Source organism: Rhinoraja longicauda, chromosome 21, assembly GCF_053455715.1.
Source record: "Rhinoraja longicauda isolate Sanriku21f chromosome 21, sRhiLon1.1, whole genome shotgun sequence".
In the NCBI taxonomy this organism is placed as follows: Eukaryota; Metazoa; Chordata; class Chondrichthyes; order Rajiformes; family Arhynchobatidae; genus Rhinoraja; species Rhinoraja longicauda.
Window position 1 is genome coordinate 35,946,815 of NC_135973.1, and position 20,791 is coordinate 35,967,605.

Sequence of the window (20,791 nt, forward strand, 5' to 3'; positions counted from 1 at the left end):
TAGGCACATGGATACGCATGGGAATGGAATGATATGGATCATGTGCAGGCAGATGAGAGTTTATCTTGGCATTGTGTTGGTACAGACACTGTGGGGCGAAGGCCCAGTTCCTGTGCTGTTCCTTTCTATCTGCTATGTTCTATGTATCCCGGTCTGCACAGACAGCATGTGCCCGAGCACCTGTTCTTGTGTTGTATTGTGATGTGGGCAAGTGGAAGAGAACCCCTGCATCTCTTTATGAAAGTAGCAAGTGGATGAAAGGTTCTTTCACTCACCTTGGTGAACAGCCTCCACCATTGCCAGTTGCGCAGTTTAAGATACGCGGCACAGTTTCTCTGAATCACTTTCATGGCAGTGAGCTGCTGCTGCCGTTTTGTAAAGGCCCTGCAACGTCAGTGAATCATTAACATCCCGCAGCAACTGATGAGCAAACTGGTGCTCTGCAATCCATTTTAATACAAAACGTTCACGCTAGTTAACAATGGGTGCATTTCAAAGTACTCTTAGTTCTTGTGCGGCAAAATAAATTGTAAAGACATGCTCACTTTCTGGCCAGAAAGCCTCTGCTTTGAGCTTGGAAAGCAATGATGACATCTGTAATTTTCAGGTCTCTCTCCTCTTCCAAGTGAGCCAACACACCAGTTCTGAAGAAGATCTTACTTTGTCCGATCCTGAACAGGTTAGTATCCAGTTCCAGGGCTCTGATCTAAAAAGGTCAACATTTTTTTAAGGCAATTCAGAATTCGTTCATTGACCAAAGTCATCTTAGGTAAATCTGTTGTGGAACTCGCGTCAATGGGATATTTATTTTGGCTGAGGAGCCTACACGTAGGGGGCCACAGTTTCTTAAGTAAGTGCATTGAAGTGTATTGAAACATATAAAATTCTTAAGGGGTTGGAGAGGCTAGATGCGGGAAGATGTGGAATTCTCTGCCACAGAAGGTAGTTGAGGCCAGTTCATTGGCTATATTTAAGAGGGAGTTAGATGTGGCCCTTGTGGCTAAAGGGATCAGGGGGTATGGAGAGAAGGCAGGTACAGGTTACTGAGCTGGATGATCAGCCATGATCATATTGAATGGCTCGAAGGGCCGAATGGCCTACTCCTGCACCTATTTTCTATGTTTCTATGTTTTGTAAGTGGTACCCCATTCAGAACTAATCCCGAGATGAAATGTCACTATTCGAAGCATGGTTTAGTTTAGTTCCAAGATACAGCGCGGAAACAGGTCCTTCGGCCCACCGAGTCCGTACCGACCAGCAATCCCCGCACATTAACACTATCCTACACACACTTGGGACAATTTACATTCCTACCAAGCCAATTAACCTACAAACCTGCACGTCTTTGAAGTGTGGGAAGAAACCGAAGATCTTGGAGAAAACCCACGCAGGTCACGGGGAGAACGTACAAACTCCGTACAGTCAGCACCTGTAGTCAGGATGGAACCCGGGCCTCTGGCGCTGTAAGGCAGCAACTCTACCGCTGCGGCACTGTGGTGAATATTTGAAATTCTATACCCTGGATTAGTTATTGATTTCATTGAAAACAGAAATCAATGCATTTTTGTTTCCTAGAGGAAACAAAGGAAAGAGGAGGGGGGGGGGGGGGGCAGGGGAATGTTTGAGGTAAAAGATCAGTCATGATCTCATAGAATTGTGCTACAGGTTTGAAGGGCATACTTGCACTTCTATTTCTTCGGTTACCTAAACGGTCTGCCACAGCATATCCACAGAGCAAGAGAGAACATGAAGCTGAGAGGAAAACAATGCTGGAAATATATATCTGTCTCCCCATTATTAGATGGGCAAAGCGAATATCCAAAATATTAATCTAATAATTAGTGATTAATGTTTCATTGAGATAAATTATTTTTATGTTATGTCAATTGCCGTGAAAGGGATAAAATAATTTTGCAAGGTTTCTTGAATTAGAATGGCCTACATTTTCCAGTGTGATGGACACTCTGACAGTTCTGTGCTCAATCATGCTGTGTGTGTTGTAAGAAAATAACTGCAGATGCTGGTACAAATCGAAGGTATTTAGTCACAAAATGCTGGAGTAACACAGCAGGTCAGGCAGCATCTCAGGAGAGAAGGAATGGGTGACGTTTCGGGTCGAGACCCTTCTTCAGACTGATGTCAGGGGGGCGGGACAAAGGAAGGATATAGGTGGAGACAGGAAGACAGTGGGAGAACTGGGAAGGGGGAGGGGACGAGAGGGATAGAGGAACTATCTAAAGTTGGAGAAGCCAATGTTCATACTACTGGGCTGCAAGCTGCCCAGGCGAAATATGAGTTGCTGTTCCTCCAATTTCCGGTGCGCCTCACTGGAGGAGGCCCATGCTCAGCCACCGGGAGATCAGGTTGGTTAAGGCGGACTGAGCGAAGGTGTTAAGCGAAACGATCGCCGAGCCTGCGTTTGGTTTCACCGATGTAAAGAAGTTGACATCTAGAGCAGCGGATGCAATAGATGAGGTTGGAGGAGGTGCAGGTGAACCTCTGTCTCACCTGGAAAGACTGTTTGGGTCCTTGGATGGAGTTGAGGGGGGAGGTAAAGGGACAGGTGTTGCATCTCCTGCGGTTGCAGGGGAAAGTGCCCGGGGATGGGGTGGTTTGGGTAAGAAGGGACGAGTGGACCAGGGAGTTACGGAGGGAACGGTCTCTGCGGAACGCAGAAAGGGGAGGGGATGGGAAGATGTGGGCAGTGGTGGGGTCCCGTTGTAGCTGACGGAAATGTTGACGGATGATTTGTTGGATACACTGGCTGGTGGGGTGGAAGGTGAGAACGAGGGGGATTCTGTCCTTGTTACGAATGGGGAGAGGGGGAGCAAGAGCGGAGCTGCGGGATGTAGAAGAGACCCTAGTGAGAGCCTCATCTATAATGGAAGAGGGGAAGCCCCGTTTCCTGAAGAATGAGGACATCTCTGACGCCGTGGTATGAAACACCTCACAGATGTGGCGTAGACGGAGGAATTGGGAGTAGGGAATAGACTTTTTGCAGGAGACAGGGTGGGAAGAAGTGTAGTCCAGATAGCTGTGGGAGTCAGTGGGTTTGTACTACTACAATATCAGTCACTAGTCTGTCTCCTGTGATGGAGATGGTGAGGTGTGTCTTGGTTGTTCCCTACAAATAATTCGCTGTGGGACAGTCCGGACACATGAGCGTTGGCGATTCCCCGGTGGCCTCCCGATGGCACCGTTGTCAGCATCATCGTGGGGACGAGGAGAGTGTGAAGAGGGAAATGGCCACAAACCTTCAGGTTTTACATGTAGGTAGGAACTGCAGATGCTGGTTTAAACCGAAAACAGGCACAAAATGCTGGAGTAACTCAGCGGGACAGGCAGCATCTCTGGAGAGAATGGGTGACGTTTCAGACTGAAGAAGGGTCTTGACCCGAAACGTCACCCATTCCCTCTCTCCAGAGATGCTGCCTGTCCCGCTGAGTTACTCCAGCATTTTTGTGTCTATCTTTGGGTTTCAAGTCTGGAAATTATTTTATTTTTCAAAAGCTAATTTTATAAATGCACTTTTGTCTAAAGGAGGAAAGTTCTTTAATTTTTAAACCATTTAAGAAATCACTTTTAAGCTCAAAATCATTTATGCTAGTAATCATCAAGTATTGTTTTATTATTAATGGTGAAATTTCTACTCTTTGAACCCAGTCTTTATGGCTGGGCATAATCTTCTGCTCTCTGTTCCCTTGAAAAATCCAGGATGTGACAGTAAATACCAAGAGCCAGGAAAATAGTGTTTTATTTAACATAGTGTATTATTATTCAACTCCCAACCATCTTGCCACAGTCTAAAACTATTAGTTCAGGAATGAATGTTTCAGCTCAAACACAGTTCTAGTCTGTTAGCAGCAACTTACCATCTGTACACAAGCCTGCTTTCCATCCATGAATCCTTTTTTAATTGCACCTGGTGTTAGAATTTCATATCTAAAAAAACAAATTACAGATTAATAATCCTTTATATTAATCCAGTCCAAATTTAATGTAAAGGATCACAAGTTCTGTACAAGAAAGTCTTAATACTAGATATTTGTTCTAAAAACCATACTTCTTATGAATATTGTGACGTATGAGGGATTGATCGAGCGTTATAGTTCAATAATATTCAAAGGTATTTTATTGCACATAGAAAATAGGTGCAGGAGGAGGCCATTTGGCCCTTCGAGCCAGCACCACATGCATTGCAATGTCATATGTAGAAGAGCATTTTATGAAGGAAGTTTTAATGAGTCATTTCTTACAAAGTGTTGAGGATGAGTCTTTCACAGTGGTTCAAAGCAACGCCACTTTCTTCTTTGTAATGCACTGATTTACAGAAACCTTTAAAATATTTCAAACTAATCATTGTTGTTGGGACTGCTTTATATAGTTTATGTACTTGCAAGAAAGAATTCCTTAATTTTCAGCATGAGACCGAATAGCCCATTGGTCTTACAGACATTGTAACATGGGTGGCATGGTGGCGCAGCGGTAGAGTTGGTGCCTTACAGCGAATGCAGCGCCGGAGACCCGGGTTCCATCCCGACTAGGGGTACTGTCTGTACGGAGTTTGTACGTTCTCCCCGTGACCTGCGTGGGTTTTCTCCGAGATCTTTAGTTTCCTCCCACACTCCAAAGACGTACAGGTATATAGGTTAATTGGCTTGGAAAATGTAAAAAACCTGGGAGCAGTTGTTGTTGGGTATGTCAGCATCTGACGTGGGGAGTCATTTAACGGTTAGTTGATCAAGATCCAGAACTGGCATAATCCATCAAGAAGGAAGGATAAGGAGGCCAATGTAAGGGAATCTTGGATGACCAGACAGGTAGAAAGCTTGGTCAATAAAAGAAGCATTTGTCAGGCTTAAGAAGATGAAATCAGACAGGGCATTTGAGAAGGGCCGAATGGCCTCCTCCTGCACCTATTTTCTATGTTTCTATGTTTCTAAATGTAAAGCAAGGAGGAAGGAACACAAATGAGTGATTAGAAGGGCCAAAAGGGGCCATGAAATGGCTTTGGCGGGTCAGATTAATGAGAATCCTATGGCTTTTTATAAAATGTATAAAGCCTTTATCAAAAACAAGAGGGTAACCGGCGAGAAGGGTGAAGGAGAGAATTAGTGGTTCGAGTCAGAGGATGTGAACAAAGTCCCAACATGGCACTTTGCATCTGTATTCACAAAGGAGAAGGACCTGGAGGACAATGAGATCAGTGTGGAGAATATGAATATGATCGGGCAGTTTGAGACCAAGAAGGAGTCGGTCGGGGTTCTTGAAAGGCAATAAAGTGGATCCATTACCAGGGGCTGATGGGACCCACCGCAGGTCAGTGAGACATCCAAGAGAGGTATTGACCAAGACCTTTGCTATTTTGCTGGGACTGGAGAGCAGCCAATGTTGTTCCTGTGTTTAATAAGGAAAGTAGAGAGAATCGTAGGCCGGTGAGCCTCGCGCCAGTGGTAGGGAAGGTGTTTGCAGAGGATTCTTTGTGGTAGGATTTACCCCCATACGTGAGAGAATGGGCTCATTAGGGGCAGTCAGCATGGCTTTGCATGAGACAGGTCACGGTCTTATGAACTGGATTGACTATTCTGAGGAGGTGAGGAAGGTGATTGATGAGGGGGGAGGGGGGGGTTGGCGGCTGTTGTCAACATGGATGTCAACAAGGCAGACACAAAATGCTGGAGTAACTCAGCGGGTCAGGCAGTGTCGCGGGAGAGAAGGAATGGGTGACGTTTCGGGTCAAGACCCTTGTCGGGAGGGGGCGGGACAAAGATAGGATATAGTCGGAGACAGTAAGACTAATGGGAGAACTGGGAAGGGGAGGGGATAGAGAGGGAAAGCAGGGGCTATCTGAATTTAGAGAAGTCAATGTTCATACCGCTGGGGTGTAAGCTACCCAAGCGAAATATGAGGTGCTGTTCCTCCAATTTGCGCTGGGCCTCACTCTGACAATAGAGGAGGCCCAGGACAGAAAGGTCAAATTGGGAATGGGAGGGGGAGTTGAAGTGCTGAGCCACCGGGAGTAGGTTAAGACAGACTGAGCAGAGGTGTTCAGAGAAACTACATCAATAAAGCTTTTGATAAAGTTCCCCATGGTTGGCTGGTCCTGAAGATTAAGATGCATGGGGTCCATGAAGACTTGGTCGTATGGATTTAAAGCTGGCTTACTCATAGCCGACAGCACTTCAACTTCCCCTCCCCTGACATCAAATTGGTGTGGGAGAGCCTTGATCTCCAATACCCGAGGCCCAGCCATCAGTCTGCTCAATGGGAGCCCTGCGGCTGGAGATCTCCAGGTCAACTGGACCCATGAGGCCATGAATGGAAGTGCAGCCACAGGGATGCCAGAGGGCAGACACGAGGCACATATCACATCAACCTCAATCAGCCCCAGTGTTTAGTGTCCCAGTGGATCAACCAGGGCTTTGACAATTAAAAGAAAAGAAAATTGATTCTTTCTTGAGGGAAATTCCTTCTGCGCTTTAATATAGGTTAAATTTAATATAGGCAGTAATTATCTTCTTTTATGGGTCAGTCAGAGTTAAATGATTATTTATTGCATGTATTATTAAGTGTTTCATGTTGAGTACTTGGTTCAGGATCTTCAGAAGATAATGGATAACACCCTTGACAATGATACTCGGGAAAGTGGCTCTCAGAATGATGTTGGTTCAATCAGAGAAAACTGTCCTTACCTTTGGCGGAATTCCTGGAAGATTATCCTGTTTGGAAATCCTTGCCGGCAGATTCGGATGCCTTCCAAAACACCATTGCACCGTAACTGTTCCAGCACTAGATGAGCATCAAGCTTGCCAGCCTGTTAGACCAAGCATTTTGTTAAACTTAAAAATATACGCTAGTTTGCAGAGTTTAGTTTAGCTTAGAGATAGAGCGCGGAAACAGGCCCTTCGGCCCACCGAGTCCGCACCGACCAGCGATCCCCGCACACAAACACTATCCTATACACACTAGGGACAATTTACACTTATACCAAGCCAATAAACCTACAAACCTGTACGTCTTTGGAGTGTGGGAGGAAACCAAACCATCTCAGAGAAAACCCACGCAGGTCACGCGGAGAACGTACAAACTCCAAACAGCCAAGCACCCGTAGTCAGGATCAAACCTGGGTCACTGGCGCTGTAAGGCAGTGGCTCCAATGATTCGCCACCTTGTCTATTGTGTGCCAATAGAATTGTTTTCTGCTCATTGTCGTTTGCTTGTTTTAAACATTGTATCTTTGTATATGTTTGACTCGTTCATCAAATAAGTTAGTAAGAAATTCATTTGCCTTTTTAATGAATGTGTTAACTTGTTCAGCTTAATGTTTCAATAGCGATTTAAATTTGTATAAAATAACTAGGTCATGTTTTGATAAAATGTTAAAGGATTCTCAGATTGAAACATAAAAACAGAAAATTGTAATTGAGGCAGTGCAGCGTAGGTTCACGAGATTGATCCCTAGGATGGTGGGACTGTCATATGAGGAAAGATTGAAAAGACTAGGCTTGCATTAGAAGGATGAGAGGGGATTTTATAGAAACATATAAAATTATAAAAGGACTGGACAAGCTAGATGCAGGAAAAATGTTCCCAATGTTGGGCGAGTCCAGAACCAGGGGCCACAGAATAAAGGGGAGGCCAATTAAAACTGAGGTGAGAAGAAACTTTTTCACCCAGAGAATTGTGAATTTGTAGAATTCTCTGCCACAGAGGGCAGTGGAAGCCAAATCACTGGATGGATTTAGTTAGATAGAGCTAGATAGAGCTCTAGGGGCTAGTGAAATCAAGGGATATGGGGAGAAGGCAGGCACGGGTTATTGATTGGGGACGATCAGCCATGATCACAATGAATGGCGGTGCTGGCTCGAAGGGCCGAAAGGCCTCCTCCTGCACCTATTTTCTATGTTTCTATGTTTCTAAAAGAACCAGATGCAGGAGTAGACTATGAAGCCTGCCCTGCTGCCCCACATGATCCTGGCATCTGCCCGGCCCTCACCTTCTATTCTGTGCCAGCTCCCCATGGAACTCAATCCCCTGATCTTTCAAAGGTTGATTTAGCCCATTTCTCTTGGGTAAAGAATTCTGGAGATTCATTGCCCTTTGCAAGAAGGATTAAGATGCTAATACTATTTCAATAGGCTCATCTTCTGTTTTTCCATGTTATTAAAACGTTCACTTCATTTTAACCTGCCCCTTTCTTATTATAAACATGGTTAATCCAGTTCCATTCATTGTGGACAGAAGAGAGAAAGGGATATCTTCACAAAGTAACATTGCGCACGTAGATTTGACTAACAGAGCACTTTCTTAGTAGCTAATTGTGGTTTGGTAAACACACATATTTAGTTACTATTCTTACAAACTTTTATCTCACTGCAGATATGCAGTCGTACAGCATGGAAACAGGCCCTTCGGCCCAGCATACCCTCACCAACCAATGTGTCCCATCTATACTAGCCCTACCTGCCTGCATTTGGCCCTTATTCCTCCATTCCTGTCCCATCCATGTACCTGTCTAAACGTTGTGATAGTACCTGCCCCAACTACCTCCTCCAGCAGCTCGTTCCATACACCCATTGCCCTTAATGTAAAAAGGTATATATGTGTGCGTGTGAATTTGTAAGAATGTATTGTATATATACACACCCATACTGAACTTTTTTCTCGTTTATTATATTGTTTACAGTGCACTATGTTTACATATTCTGTTGTGCTGCTGCAAGTAAGAATGTCATTGTTCTATCTGGGACACACGACAATAAAACACTCTTGACTCTCGTGACACGACTCTTTAAACCTACTGTACGTCCTGCCAACATTGTATAGTTGAAAGGAAAAGCTTGAACTCTTAAAGTTCATTTAAAAATTTTGTATCCTTCTGTATGAGATTTAAACCATGTATTCTGTACTTTGACCTTTGTCATTGAAGTGAAAAGTAAACCATGACAACTCACCCTCTTTTCATGATTTGGGATGATGCAGCGCACAAAATTGGGGCTGGTGTTCCTCAGTGTGGTCATGAGTTTGGTCAGTTGCTCTTTGTACAACTGCCCCACAGTACGGAACATGCCTTTCTTGGTTTTTGAGGCCCCGGGAGTACTTTCACTCATTTTAGCCACTTGGTCCAAACCAACAATACGGTCAACTTAAAAATATAAACAAAGGATATATTCAATAATATATTCTAGAATCTTAAAATCATAAGTGATATTAGCAGAATTGGACCATTCGGCCCATCAAGTCTACTCCGCCATTCAATCATGGCTGATCTATCTCTACCTTCTAACCCCATTCTCCTGCCTTCTCCCCGTAATCCCTGACACCCGTACTAATCAAGAATCTATCTATCTCTGCCTTAAAAATATCCACTGACTTGGCCTCCACAGCCGTCTGTGGCAAATAATTCCACAGATTCACCACCCTCCGACGAAAGAAATTCCTCCCATCTCCTTCCTAAAAGAACATCCTTTAATTCCGAGGCCTCTCATCCCAGCCTCTCCAACTATGACTTAAATGGATGTGTAGTTGGTTATGATATTAAATAAAGCTGTAAACCTAATAACAGAGCAGTCTGGAAGGATTCCCTTTTGCCATATCTGTCAGAGTTATCCCATGTCCTCTTTTTGTTGTCCTGATTGCCCTCAAGTGTGTCCCCACATCACTTCATGAGATTTGCTTGATCATAGCTGCTTATATCTGTCATGTGCCTCTGTTTTGTTGACCAGAGGTTCAATATGCCTCATCAACCTGGGTTCTCTAATCCTGCCAGGATTAGGCACAAGAAGATGGAATAACTCAGCAGGTCAGACAGCTTCTCTGGAGAAAAAGAATAGGTGACGTTTCAAGTTGAAACCCTTCTTCTCCAGACTGAAGACCCTTCGGTGCTGGCTCGCAGGGCCAAATGGCCTCCTCCTGCACCTATTTTCTATGCTGTCTGACCCACTGAGTTACTCCAGCGTTTTGTGTCTTTTTGTATTTTCGGTTTAAAGCAGCATCTGCAGTTCCTTCCTACATACCTGCCAGGATTAGAATATATTGTCCTTCATTCTAAACGGAAGATGTTGTCTTTGAAGTCTCGTCCTCTCACTTCTACAAGCGTCCCACTTGCCAGGTAGTATAAGAAAATAATTGCAGATGCTGGTACAAATCGAAGGTATTTATTCACAAAATGCTGGAGTAACTCAGCAGGTCAGGCAGCATCTCAGGAGAGAAGGAATGGGTGATGTTTCGGGTCGAGACATTCCTTCTCTCCTGAGATGCTGCCTGACCTGCTGAGTTACTCCAGCATTTTGTGAATAAATACCCACTTGCCAGGCATCACTTCACTTGAAAAATAGCCTGTGGCAATAAACCTTCGTAAGCTCCCGTCTAATACCTTCAAAATCAGCCCTGCCCAATTCAAGATTTTCATTTGTGGACCAGTCCTCTCTTTTTCCATAACTATTTAAAAACTAATAGAATTATAGTCAGTAGTCCCAAAGTGCTCCCCTATTGACACTTCAGTCACTTGCTCTGTTGACACCTCAGTTCTCAACAGGAGATCTAGTGTTGCCCTCTCTCAAGTAGGGTCACCTCCATATTGGTTGAGAAAACTTTCCTGGATACAGTTGACAAATTCTGTCACCTCCAATCGCTGAGCGTTACGGCATTTCCAGTTAAAATGAGGGAAGTTAGAATGACCCACTATTCCAACACTATTATCTTTACAGCTTCCTGTGATCTTCCCACGTATTTGCTTTTCTGTGCTCACCCCATTCTGCATGATTCTCGACCTTGTCTGCTTCCCATTCACTAACCTTCAAGTCATAGAGTCCTACGGCACAAAAACATACCCTTCGGCTCAATCATCCGCACTGCCCAAGATGTCTTTCTCAGCTGATACCATTTGCTTGTGAAAGTCTATAACCATCTAGAACTTCCCAATCCACAATAGTTTACATTTTCCTGCCTCCACAGCTTCCTCTGGCATCTCACTCCATACACCCACACCCTCTGTGTGGAAAAGATCACCCCTCAGTCTCTTTTTAGAAATCTTTCACCTCTCACCATAAATCTATGCTATGCCGTTGCTGTTTCCAGCTGCTTTGAGCCACTTTGAATAATTTTCAGTCTATTGATATTAACCTTGCCCTAGTTTTGAATCGATTCTCCATTATCTCTCTCTCCGATTCCATGGCCAACCTAAATATAACTGAATTATTTGATCAATTCAACAAAAATGTTCTCCCATCGATCTCTATCCACCAGCCAGGCCTCCATAAATCTAACGTTAGAATCACCCCCTTGGCCTCTCCTGTTGCCAGATTGTTTAAATTTAAATCTCTAGATTGAAATGTAGGAGTTCCATGCCCTTTATACTCTGAACTCCTTATCTTCAGGTACATACTAACAGTGCAGCCTCACTACATTTTTTATCTCGTTTTTATCTTTTCTTTGTGCTGCCTTCCAACTAATTTTCAGTCTTCTATTTCTGCCTTTGTGTTCTCCCTTCTGAACCTCTCAGCTTCCAAGGTTTCACAAAATGCTGGAGTAACTCAGCGGGTCAGGCAGCATCTCAGGAGAGAGGAATGGGTGGCATTTCGGGTCGAGACCCTGAAGTCTAAAGAAGGGTCTCGACCCGAAACGTCACCCATTCCTTCTCTCCTGAGATGCTGCCTGACCCGCTGAGTTACTCCAGCATTTTGTGATACCTTCAAGTTATACCAGCGTCTGCAGTTATTTTCCTACTCCTTCTCAGCTTTCAAGCTAGCCCGAACCCTCCATAACTATTTCTCTCCCTCTCTCTTTCACTGGCTCCCTTTCCTTCATTGCACCATAATCCCTCAGTTACTAAAATGCTGTGTTTGTTTCCTTTCAGGTGAGGCAGAGGTTCACTTACACATCCTCCAACCTCATCTACTGTGTCCAATGTTCTTGGTGTGGACTCCCATGTTAGGAGCTCCAGCAAGACCAAGCACTGGCTCAGCGATCGTTTTGTTGAACACCTCTGCTCAGTCCGCCTGGGCCAAGATGATCTTCCAGTTGCCAAACATTTTAACTCTCCTTCCCATTCCCACACTGACCTTTCTGTTCTGGGCCTCCTTCACAGTCAGAGTGAGGCCGCACGCAAATTGGAGGAACAACATCTCATATTCTGTTTGGGCAGCTAACAATCCAGTGGTGTGAATATTGAGTGCCGGCTCTGATTTGTTCTGCACCTTTTCATATCTCTAGTTTCCCTCCCCCTTGACTCTCAGTCTGAAGAAGGGTTTTGACCCAAAACGTCACCTACGTATTCCTTCTCTCCAGAGATGCTGCCTGGCCTGCTGAGTTACTCCAGCATTTTGTGTCTATCTTCTGCTGTGTTTGGTACTCTATTGAAGCAGTACTTTGAAGAATTAGACGTTGCTACTTACACTGTCTGCAATAGAGACCATTGTGTTGCCATCACTGCCATTCTCCATTTTAATAAGCACATGAACGCACATTAAAAAGTTGATTCATACATTGCTGTTGAATTAACTATTAGTAATGTTCTCACCATCTCGCCACAGTTCTGCTACATATCGATCAGATGACAGGTTCAGTAATGTGGCAACGTTATCATTTAACGGATCCATATTTTTGGTCAGCCAGTTTCCTGCATTGTATGGGACCTGAAGAACAAAACCTTTGATCAATAGTGGTTTATTTGTCCCATCCACATAAATGTGTAGTAAAATGAAACATTACCCGCAGTTGAACAATAAGACCAATAAGATTAATCAATAAAAATGCAATAACACATACAATCACAACTAACACCAAACAAAAAGAAACATCCATCACAGTGAGTCTCCTCCAGTCCCTCCTCACTGTGATGGAAGGCCAGAATGTCTTTTTCTCTTCCCTGCCGTCTTGTCCCGCGGTCAGGCTGTTGGAGTTGCCACGTCGGGGCGGTCGGGGCTCCCGATATTGAAGCCCCCGCTGGGCGGTGAAAAAAAATCCCGCGGCCTATTTCAGGCCGCGCCGGACGGTGAAAGGTCCGTGGCGGGCCGACCCAAGCCCCGCGATTCGGGGCGGGCGAACACGTTGCCTCTGCCGCTGCCGGAGCTCCCGATGTCGGCTTCCATCCAGGGGCCTGCGGACTTCCGACGTCCACGCGGCCCGCGCCGGAGCCTCCGGAGACGAGTCGCAGCCGTTCCCGCAGCATTCGCAGGCAGCCAGCGCCGCAGGTGGTGAGTCCGGACCGCGGGCTCTGCGAACCAGAGACCCAGGTGGTCCCAGGTGCATGGCCGGTGGTAGGCCGCAGCGGGAACGGAGACACGATACAGAACAAAGGTCGCGTCTCCGTTCTGGAGAGAGAATGTTACAGTTACAGTTCCCGTTCCCTCCCACCCCCCCCCCCCCAAAACATAACATACAACACTATATCATATTAACACTACAATTGAGACAAAAACAACAAAAAACACAAAAGACAGACGGACTGCAGGCAAGCCGCAGCTGCGACGGCAGCGCTGGCTCTTAGTGTTTTGATTTGCTCCAGTGTGTTTACTTGACTCTCTGGCCTGTTATTAATTAATACATTATGGAAAACATCATTTCCTGAAATTGTTGCTCAGAATTGTTCCAAAATATTTTTAGAATTGTTTATTTGATTTGGAATGAGCATTTCCCAGAACCACATTCTCACTCACAGCGTTAGAAAGGTGGTCAACAGCAGCTCTGCTCAGTTACAGAACCAAAGAGTGCGACTAGGGCCATGGGAACAATTGTACATGATTGTATGGGCTCCTTAGCTTTGTATGGGCTGGAGCTTTCTGAACTCAGAAGAAAACTGTAGGAAGTTTAACTCAAATTCTACATCTCAGCATCCAAAGGCTATTTATTTGAGTATTATTATCTTTGACAAAGAGGCTGGTCCCCGGGACACAAGATGGCTGACAAGGGGAAGAGAGGGAGACGGTTCGCGGGCCGAGCTGAGCTGGTCGTGGGCGACGGAGGGGATCGGGAGCTGCTCTGATAGAACGAACACACGGGAATCCGGACTTTGAACTCGATGAAACGGCGAAACACGTGGTGACGCCGGCATTATTCTGTACAAAATGATTCCACCGTGTAATGCGAATTTCACTCCGTGGCCGCCAGAGTGGCTGGAGGCTGGAGGCCGTGGTTGACGGAGCCCCCGCTGGACGGAGCCGGTGGCTGGAGGCCATGGCTGACGGAGCCCATGGCTGACGGAGTCGGTGGTTGATGGAGCGCGTGGTTAACGGAGCGTGTAGCTGACGGAGCGCGAGGCTGACAGAGCGCGTGGCTGATGGAGCCCGTGGCTGACGGAGCCCCCGCTGGCTGGAGGCCATGGCTGACAGAGCGCGTGGCTGACGGAGCGCGTGGCTGATGGAGCCCCCGCTGGCTGGAACCCGTGGCTGATGGAGCGCGTGGCTGACGGAGCCTGTGGCTGATGAAGCCGTGGCTGACAGAGCATGCAGCAGACGGAGCCTGGGTTGGCGGGGCTCATGGCTGGTGCCCATGTCGGCGACACGGAGGTGTCCAGAGAGGACCCAACGCCATGCAGCGGTCGGTGTGGCAGTCGATGATGACGACGGACGAAGACGGACATGTGGAATGAGGACGTTGCTGCCGGGGGAAGGAACAAAGGGGGACCCACCATGAGGGGAGGGGGGAAGGGGGAGAACTAAGGGGGACATGGCGCGGATATTCTGTAACTTTGTCGGCGCCCTTTATGCGGTGACTATTTGCATACCTTGGGTATGCGAGCAAAGAATTTCACTGTGACTTGTTACATGTGCCAATAAAGTATTCATTCATTCAATGTTTAATTGCATATGTGACATTAGATAAATAAATAAATATATATCCATATCCAAAAGACACCAAGATCACACAACCCATTGCCAGTCATTACAACTATTTCCTACCTGCAATGACAGTTCTGAAATTCATCTTCTGAATTAATATTCAGTGTTGTACAGTTTTTAGTGTTACACATTTCACAGGTCAGATTTTGAAAAGAGGTCGACTTAGTCTTTTAATCTTGAGATCTCAGAGACCTGGTTCCTACCTTGCCAGCATAATGGACTATACAGAAGTCTCCTTTGTCCTTCAGTTGTTTGGGTTTGGAGAATTTAGTGTGGTTACCTAGTTCTTGGACCACTTTCTCCACAAAGGACTTGTCTGTGGCCTTAGGGAACCAGCATTCCTCATCCAACAAAGCGAGAATACCTGGTGGACCAGTCTGCAAATCAGATCATTAAAAAACATCAACATAATAACCAACAAAACAATGAAATCACTGTTACTGTTTCCAGTGCATCAGGTGCAGCATAAAAGAACAGGAATTGTGTTCAATCAATCGCACTATTGAACTGAAAACGTTCTACATCAGGGATAATCTGAATGAAGGCTGCAAAACTGTTGATGACGTAGATAAATGAATTTGGAAAATTATTTAAAATTAATCAATTGTACGTTTAACAAAAGGACCCGACCAAAAATGTCTTGTTAAGACTAAAGTCAAAATATTCTTCTGAATAAAGATAAACATACAATATCAACTTCTAGACAGAGTATTGGAGACAAATATCCAGGAATCAATGGTGATGCATTAAGGTGGACAGAAGGGACTGATTCATCCATAATTCTCCCAGGACAGAGTCATAGAGAGATACAGCACAGAAACAGTCCCTTCAGTCCTTGTCCATGCAGACCAAGGTGGCATATTGGGCTGTCCCTTTTTTTTTGTTTTGTTTTTTTGAAAAGCATATGTACAGATAGAAATAAAAGACAAATTTGTTACAAAGTACTTACATAGCTTCAATTTTTAAATTTTTAAAGAGAGAAAATAAAAAATAAAGAAGAAAGAAAAAAAAACTATAAACTATTGGGAAGAGAGAATTTAAAAAAAAAGGTATAACTATAAAGATTAAAGGGGGTAGATCCGGGAGACAATAACCACAGTTGTACATCCAACCTTAAACTCAAGTTTCAACTTTAAATTTTAAATTTTTATTTTAGTCCTGTGTCAAACCCATTTACTTTTCTAAAAATTCAATAAATGGAGACCATATTTTAAAAAATAAATCAGGTTTGTCAATTAAGGCAAATCTTATTTTTTCCAAATGCAGGGTCTCTGTCATTTCCATAGTCCACATTTTAATTGTGGGGGTTATTGGTTTTTTCCAAAATGTAAGTATTAATTTTTTTGCAGTTATTAAACTGTAATCAAGAAAATGTACCTGACTTGTTGTAAAGTTTGTAATATGTTCTGATAATCCTAATATAATTAATTTTGGATCCATATCCAATTGCTTGTCGATAACTTTAGAAACTATTTTAAAAATATCCAACCAGAAATTTTGCATTTTTATGCAAGTTACGAAAATATGAGTTAAATTAGCTTCTTGAAATTGACATTTATCACAAATAGGAGAGATACTAGGAAAAATCCTATTTAATTTCGACTTCGAATAATGTAATCTATGTATTATTTTAAATTGTATTAAGGAATGTCTAGTATTTAATGAACATTGGTGTATATGTTGTAAACTTTCATCCCATATATCTTGCATTATGAGTTGGTTCAATTCGTCCTCCCATGCTCGTCTATATGATTCTGATGACGGAATGTCAGTATCTAGGAGAGTATTATAAATAAAGGATATTAATTTATTTGAATTATAATGTCGATTCAGGCATACATCAAGAGTTTCTGGACCTCTAAATTTATATTCTTGCATGTGTAATTTTACATAATCTCTAAGTTGTAAATATCTAAAATAATTATTAACATGTAATCCGTACTTCTGCTGTAAATCCTGAAAAGAAAGAAAAGTTCCTTTATGATAAAGATCTCCCACCCTTTTAATTCCATAACTTTTCCATTGAGCAAATCCTCTATCTAAGACAGACGGTTTAAAAGAAGGGTTATTCGCAATAGGGAGGAAAGCAGATAATTTACTCAGTTTTAAAGTAAGTTTTAATTGTTTCCAGGTACGGATAACACTGTGTATAATGGGATTACCTCCATATGTTTTTTTATTTAAATTTATTGGAGCTAAGAGGATCGTACCAATATCAAATGGTAAACAATCCTCTTTCTCCATCTTTAACCAATCCGGTTGTTGATCAGTGTCATCCAACCAGCAGGTTATATTTTTAATATTAACCGCCCAATAATAAAATAAGAAGTTAGGTAAGGCAATTCCTCCATTAGTTTAAGACTTACATAGATGTCTTTTATTTATTCTATGAGTCTTGTAGTCCCAAATAAAATTAGTAATAATTGAATCGATTTTTAAAAAAAACTTTTTTGGAAGATAGATCGGAATTGCTTGAAATAAGTATAGTAGCTGTAGGAGAAAGATCATCTTTATAGCATTACTACGACCAACTAATGATATAGGAAGTGTTTTCCAAAATTGGATATTTCTGTGTAATTTAGTAAGTAAAGGAGGAAAATTTAATTTAAATAAAGAAGTATATTTCCTAGCCACGTAAATTCCAAGATATTTAAACTTTTCATAGGCAATTTTAAAAGGAAATTGTTGAAGTACGGCCGGATTTTGCTCCATTATTGGCATAATTTCACTTTTGTACCAGAAAATGAACCAAATTGAGTTATGAGATTTAATAAATTCGGAATGCTAATTTCAGGATTTGTAATGTATATTAATACATCATCCGCATATAAAGAAATATTGAATAAGGGCTGTCCCTTTTGCCTGCATTTGGTCCACAGTCCTCTCGAGTCATAAAGTCTTGGAGTCTGTATTCCTAGAGCAGGAAAACAAGCCTGTTGGCACAACTTGCCCATGCTGACCAAGATATCTATGGTCCCATCTGCCTACATTTGGCCCATATCCCTCTAAACCATTCCTATCCACATATCTGTCCAAATGTCTTTTAAACGTCATAATTGCATCCATTTTTATAGCTTCCTCTGGCAACACATTCCAGATACAAACTACCCTCTAGGTGAACGAGCTACCCCTGGTATCCCTCTGAATTTCAACCCTCTCACCTTAAACCTGTTGGACCTAGTTTTAGAGTCCTCTACCTTATATTCCCTATAACAATGCCCCTCATGACCGTGCAAAGCTCACCTCTTGGCCTCCTCCAAGAGAACTCACAGCCTATTCAAGCTCTCCCTGTAATTCAAGCCAACAAGCTCAGGTAACATCCTGCTGAATCTCATCTGCACCCCTTTTCAGCAATGACATCCTTGCTATTGGTAACTGCACACTGTACTCTAAGTGCGGCCTCCACAAACAACTTGCACAAATAACATCATGATCATGTCCCAACATTTTTTATTCAATATTCTTCCCAATGAAGGCAAGATCCCAATCATCTAGGCATTCACAAGATATAGAAGCATAGAAAATAGGTGCAGGAGGAGGCCATTTGGCCCTTCGAGCCAGCAACGCCATTCATTGTGATCATGGCTGATCATCCACAATCAGTAACCCGTGTCTGCCTTCTCTCCATATCCCTTGATTCCGCTAGCCCCTAGAGCTCTATCTAACTCATGTTGTTCTAGAGCTCTATCTAACTCAATATGTTTCCTAATAACAGTGATATCAGCATATATAGTTCTTTATCTGACACCAGATTGTCAGACTTTGTCTCATTGTGTATCTTGTGTTCCTTACCACTCTTTCAATCAGTTCTATGCAGGGCTGCAGATCCAGGCCAAAGTCAATGAAATTCCATTCAATACCCTCTCTCTGGTACTCTTCCTGTTCCAGGATGAACATTGTGTGGTTGAATAACTGTTGCAGCTTTTCATTGGTGTAGTTGATGCAGAGTTGTTCATAGGAATTGTCCTAGAAAAGCAAATAAAAGCTGCATTGGTTGTGAAATAGTACTTCAGCGTTGCAGTTATTGCGCTGGCTTTATGTACATTACTTAAAAGTTAAAGGTGGACACAAAATGCTGGAGTATCTCAGCACGACAGGCAGCATCTCTGGAGAGAAGGAATGGGTGACACTTCAGGTCAGGACCCTTCTTCAGACCATGTTTTGTGTCAGGACCCTTGTTCAGACTATGTTTTAGGTCGAGACCCTTCTTCGAACTATGTTTCGGGTTGAGACCCTTCGGACTATGTTTCCAGTCGAGACCCTTCTTCAGACTATGTTTCCCATCGAGACCCTTCTTCAGACTATGTTTCTGACCAAGACCCTTCTTCAGACTAGTGTAGGAAAATAACTGCAGATGCTGGTACAAATCAAAGGAATCACAAAATGCTGGAGTAACTCAGCAGGTCAGGCAGCATCTAGGAGAGAGGGAACGGGTGACGTTTCGGGTCGAGACCCTTCTTCAGACTGATGTGCTGAGCTTCTCAGTCCCCGTCCCCAATTTGTGACAGTGAGTTGCAGACCACCAAATCTTTCCTTGGTGAAATTTGAAAGGCATGCTGTGTAATCAATGAAGCTGATAAAGCTCAGCTTACCAGAAGCATTAATCTTTTTAGTATCCACTAGCTACTCCTGCTAGCCCACAAAAACAATTACCTTTGTGAAAAATTTTGTGAGCTTCTCCAGTTTCCACTGTCACTATTACAGGGAATTGACAAAATCACGGAGAAACACCAGCTTCCATCAGTGCCACGAGCTGTGGTGAACCTGAGCTACCTGCAGATCCTGCACTGGGGATCTGGCAGAAATTGGCTCTTTTTAAAAACTCCAGCTTTATGTTTCTCTCTCATGATAAAACCTGACAATAATACCTGCTTCTTAAACAACAAAGGCAGACATTTGGAAAATGGGCTATCTACACCGATCAGCAAAAACATTATGTTCTGATGAGCCAAAACATTATGACCACCTGCCTAATATGCTGTTGGTCCTCCGTGTGCAGCCCCATACGCAGCAGGGTGCGATGCACTGTGTATTGTGGCACATTCCTCCCGTGACCACCATTCAAATGTTCTGTGACCTTCTGTCGGTTCAGACCAGACGGGATAGCCTTCGTTGCCCTCGCGCATCGATGAGCCTTGGGCGCCCAACACCCTGCGCCAATTTGTGGTTTGTCCCTCCTCGGACCACTGTCGGTAGGTACTCACCACTGCTGACCGGGAGCACCCCACAAGCCTTGCCGTTTCAGAGATACTCTGACCCAGTTGTCTGGCCATAACAATTTGGCCCTTGTCAAAGTCGCTCAGGTCTTTATTCCTGCCCTTTTCTCCTGCATCCAACACGTCAACTTCAAGAACTGACTGTTCACTTGCTGCCTAATATATCCCACCCCTTGACAGGTGCCATTATAACAAGATAATCAATGTTATTCACTTTACCTGTCAGTGGCCATAATGTTTGGCTGATCGGTGTATATTCGACAGACAAATTGCATGTCTGTAGGGATTGCATGGCCTGTAGAGATGCTGCCTGACCCACTGAGTTACTCCAACTTTTTGTGTTTATCTTCGTTTAAACCAAAAAGCTGGAGTAACTCGGCAGGTCAGGCAGCATCTCTGGATGAAAGGAATAGGTGACGTTACGGGTCTGAAGAAGGGTCTCGACCTATTTGTTTTCTCCAGAGATGCTGTCTGACCCACTGAGTTACTCCAGATTTTTGTGTGTCTTTGATGCCATGTCTGCTGTTTTCTGCTGGTTGGGATGAGGCTCCATTGGCCAAACCCCACCATCCACATTGCTACAGGAGATTCCTGACAAAGGCAATCCACTCCGGACTCTGCAAAAGGGAATAGATTACTAGGCAGACAGCCTCCTTGATTAAACACCACATCTCTGACACCTTGAGACCAGAATGAGGAACTACATGAAAGGAGACGTTGGTGGAGAAAATTTTA

At 43.8% G+C, this 20,791-nt stretch overlaps 1 protein-coding gene across 3 annotated transcripts in view; it reads right to left on the reverse strand.

The window, feature by feature from the left end:
- The window catches only part of myh11b (myosin, heavy chain 11b, smooth muscle), a 179,604-nt gene that overhangs the window by 52,534 nt on the left and 106,279 nt on the right, over positions 1 to 20,791 (reverse strand). For all 3 annotated transcript variants that reach the window (XM_078418345.1, XM_078418346.1, XM_078418347.1), the window contains exons 13-20: positions 18,633 to 18,806; positions 15,044 to 15,217; positions 12,521 to 12,635; positions 8,955 to 9,145; positions 6,693 to 6,814; positions 3,873 to 3,942; positions 546 to 706; positions 276 to 384 (exon numbers count right to left, since the gene is read on the reverse strand). In XM_078418345.1, coding sequence (XP_078274471.1) covers positions 276 to 384; positions 546 to 706; positions 3,873 to 3,942; positions 6,693 to 6,814; positions 8,955 to 9,145; positions 12,521 to 12,635; positions 15,044 to 15,217; positions 18,633 to 18,806 — 1,116 coding nt within the window. The remainder of the gene's footprint in view (positions 1 to 275; positions 385 to 545; positions 707 to 3,872; positions 3,943 to 6,692; positions 6,815 to 8,954; positions 9,146 to 12,520; positions 12,636 to 15,043; positions 15,218 to 18,632; positions 18,807 to 20,791) is intronic.